At 52.1% G+C, this 3,713-nt stretch overlaps 1 gene segment (V, D, J or C); it reads right to left on the bottom strand.

Moving 5' to 3' along the window:
* Positions 1 to 2,391: 2,391 nt before the first annotated feature.
* On the bottom strand, positions 2,392 to 2,911 carry LOC113912343. The segment is given in 2 exon segments: positions 2,392 to 2,756; positions 2,866 to 2,911. Coding segments are annotated over 2 exon segments (411 nt in total).
* Between the last annotated feature and the right edge of the window lie 802 nt (positions 2,912 to 3,713).

The raw sequence follows: 3,713 nt of genomic DNA, 5'->3' as shown, positions 1-3,713 counted from the left end.
CCCCATGTTCGTAACTGGAATTGATTGTCCATGTGTTCCTCTTATAGGGTGTCTCATTGTGCTGTTGTTCTTGTTGGTGTAAGGGTGTCCTGTTAGGTTGCCCCAGCCCACATTGTACAGGACTTGACATTTGATGTCTGTATTCGTCATGAGACTATAACATTGTTGGGAAAAGCGTCTTCTGCTCATTCATACCTCTCTTGGTTTCCATTTGCCCTGTAAACCTGGAAATTCCTCATTTTCTTCTGCTTCTCTGATATAGTGAACGTACTTTTAGTGGAGTTGTGTAATTGTGCTTAGTAAGACAATTGGTATAAGAAAGTCATTGCTATAGTGGAACCTCCTCTGAATTAGAGGTCCTCCTTCCACTTCTGAACTGCAGGACCCTCGTGAGCTGTTACTCACCAGCACAGGGTCTGATCAAGTTTGTTGAGAGCTCCATGGACCATCACTTAGAAAAACAAGACTATCTAGAAATTTTCCTATAATAAAAGTTTATCTGATAATGGGATTTGGGTTCATAGGATCTAGACCTGCAATAAGAGATTTATTTAACATCATCCCAACCAAAGAACCTGAGAGCGAAAGTATGTGAATTCTCGATTAAACAGGGAGAAGTGAGCATGTCTGAGGGCCCTGTCCTCAAAGGGGAGGGGTCATCTCCTGCCCCAGGGCATTCCCATGATCCCCAGGGCACCATTGGACGAGACAGAGAAACACAGACCAGCCAGTTTCAGAGTCAGGAAATGATCAGCTAATCCTGGGACAGGACCATGGGACATGTAGGGAGCTTGGCAGAGGGGACTTGGGTCTCTCAGGCCACAGTCCCATATTATTGCTTTCCTTACCATCCCCACCCAACAATTGTGGGGGATACTTTTGCTTCTTGAGACAAAGTGAGTTTGTTTGGACTGGGACACAGTAAGAAAGGTTATTTTCTTTTTTTAAAAAAGATTTTCTTTATTTAAGAGACAGAAAGAGAGAGAGCATGATGGGGGGTGCAGAGGGAGAGGGAGAGGCAGACTCGCCACTGAGCAGAGAGCCTGATGCTGGGCTTGATCCCAGGGCTCCGGGATCATGACCTAAGCCTAAGGCAGATGCTTAACTGGCTGAGCCATCCAGGCGCCCTGAAAGCAAGTTATTTTCATGGAGCCCATAAGACAGACAAGAGTCGAGTATGTGGAGTTCTCTGGTTTCTGAAGCATAAGCTACACCAGAGAAGTAGAGCTGCTGTTGGTCACAGGCAAAGATGGGGGAAGATGGGTCAGAGCATTTAATTGGGGGGGGGGTAGATGTTTTTCTTACTTCCCTGTGGAAGGGTAGCTCTTGGTGGCACAGGGGCTGTGCTCAGCTCTGTGATGCTGGGAGTCAGTCTCATCCTCAGGCTGCAGGCCAGGGGTGAACAAGGAGGTCATGATGATAAGCCAGGAGCAGGAATGTTGGCCTGGGATTCCTGAAGACCCATCACTGGTGTCCTAGGTCACAGACTCAGGGGCTTTGCCTGGGACACCTTGCTCCCAGCCATCATGATAACCTCCAAAGTGTCTGCTGCACTCCGTGTGACCAAGGTGACTCATCATTGGGACGCTACTGAGAGCTTCAGAGGGAGTGTTGTTGCACATATCAGGGGGTTTTTGATACTTCACAACCCTGTCTGACACCCTGCGTGCATAAAAGCTCCTACAGGGCAGAAAAGGAGAGGAGGACACACATCACTTCCCATGGGCTCTGGAAACCCACCCATGGGAGCTCATGAGGGGTGAGCGGTATCACCTGTGGGGAGGTCACATATGGGACTCAGCGGTTTCCTAGGAATGCTGGATTCTCTCCCCTTCACCCTCCCCAGCCCCTGAAATAGGTTTGCTGGCTTCCGGTAGCAAAAGTCCCCCATGCCTAAACCCCCGTGTCCTTGACATGACAGTGGAAGACACAGGCAGCACAGCAGTGAGCCAGGCCAGCTCTGAGCCCTGACCTCCCCCAGGCCTGCATTTGCCATCTTCCTGCCTCATTTCAGGAGCACAGTCTACCTCCGCCAGCCTCTCAGATGGGACTGGGACGGAGGGTCTCTCCGGGGGCTTCGGGAGCAGAAGCCATGTCTACAGGACTGTCCACCTGCTGGGATGGTGCCTCGCTCTGACCAAGAAAGCTAGTAGCCATTGCTCGTTTCTTTCACTGGGTATAAGTTCAGTTTTTGCTGTGATTTTGTTTGTTTCTTATTTGATTTGTTTCCTTCATTCTTGTCTAAGACTAAAGTTTCATTGACGGGAACTTGACAGAGAAGGATTCTAGCTCCTGGCAGAGGCTCCTGGACAAGGTCCTGTGGGTGTTCCCACAGCTGCTCCATCCACCCAATCCTGGGTCCCACTCACAGCAGCCATAACTCAGAGCAGGTCAGGGATTTTTTCTACTTCCCCTTCGGCCTGTGTCACTGTGAGAAGCACCACCGTCTCCAACAAGACAGTGATAGTCCGCCTCGGCCTCAGCCTGCAGCCCCGAGATGCTCAGAAGCCCTGCATTGGCCGAGGCGTCTTTGGAGCCCGAGAAGCAGCTGGAGACCCCGGAGCCCTGGTGCTTATCGGAGTCTGAGGAGAACCTCAGCAGACACCAGGGAGGGCTCCCTGGCCGCTGCTGGATCCAGTACGTGCAGTAGCCGCCAACACTGATGTCCCTGCTCAGGGTGCAGGTGAGTCTGGCCGTCGTTCCCGGAGATGCCGAGAGGGAGGGCGGCCGTGTCAGCACGGGCTGGGACAGGGAGGCTGCAGACACACACACTCATGGGTGATGGGGCATTTCCACTGGGAGCTTCTCAGTCTTAGGGGCTGAAAATATCTGGGAAGATCCCAAGAAGTCAGATGATGTCCCTACCTGAGCAGAGAGAGAGGAACAGGAAGAGGAGAGGAGTCCAAGCCATGATGACACAGCCCTTGGTCCCCACAGTGGAACTGGGCTGTCCCAGGCTTGCCTTATCCTCCCTACTGTCCCCATGCAAATGAGGGTGCTCTTTATGCAAATTTGCACCCCCTTTCAGACTCGCTCAGACTCCACCTGATCAGTGAATCAGGATCCTGAGAGGGGACTGAGGGCAAGGCCTGCTCTGAGTGGGACCCAGGAGGGGGTGGAGGGAGCAGCTGTGGGAAGCCCCATGCTGGGTCTGGTTTAAAGAACATGGATACATGTCTGTGATTTGAGACGCTTATAACATAGAGAGGAAAGTCGTGAAGAAATAAACACTCCTGTGGAAATGAGAATGCCTACAAAACATAACTCATAGAAAAGAGTGAGATTATCCCCCCCCCCTTGGGACATTCTGGGAGCTCCTCTTCTGAGGGGACTTTCAAGCATGTCTCAGGAGAGGGGTGACCGTGTTCTCCATATGAGCTCATAGAAGAGAAAATCAAAACAGGGTGTGAAGATGCTCAAACCGTGAAGGGACACCGCAATTTCACAGAGTGACGAAACGATCTGGTGACAGTGTGCACAGGGGAATAGAGGGCGGACACAGCAGGGCAGGACTGAAGAGCCTACGTGGTCAAGGAAGAGCAACTGAGGCAGGGAAAGAGGAGACGCGGACGCAGGCGGCTGTGCTCCCAGGAGACACGCAGGCTGTGGAGCAGAAGGAACGCGGGGAGAGAAGGAGGAAGAGTAGAGTGGGAACTGGGGGTTTCTGCTCCGACTGCCCCGTCCGACGGCACTGCTGTTCACTGCAGCGGAGC

The sequence above is a fragment of the Zalophus californianus genome, chromosome 14, assembly GCF_009762305.2.
Source record: "Zalophus californianus isolate mZalCal1 chromosome 14, mZalCal1.pri.v2, whole genome shotgun sequence".
Taxonomy (NCBI): Eukaryota; Metazoa; Chordata; class Mammalia; order Carnivora; family Otariidae; genus Zalophus; species Zalophus californianus.
This window is presented reverse-complemented; position numbering and strand designations above follow the sequence as displayed.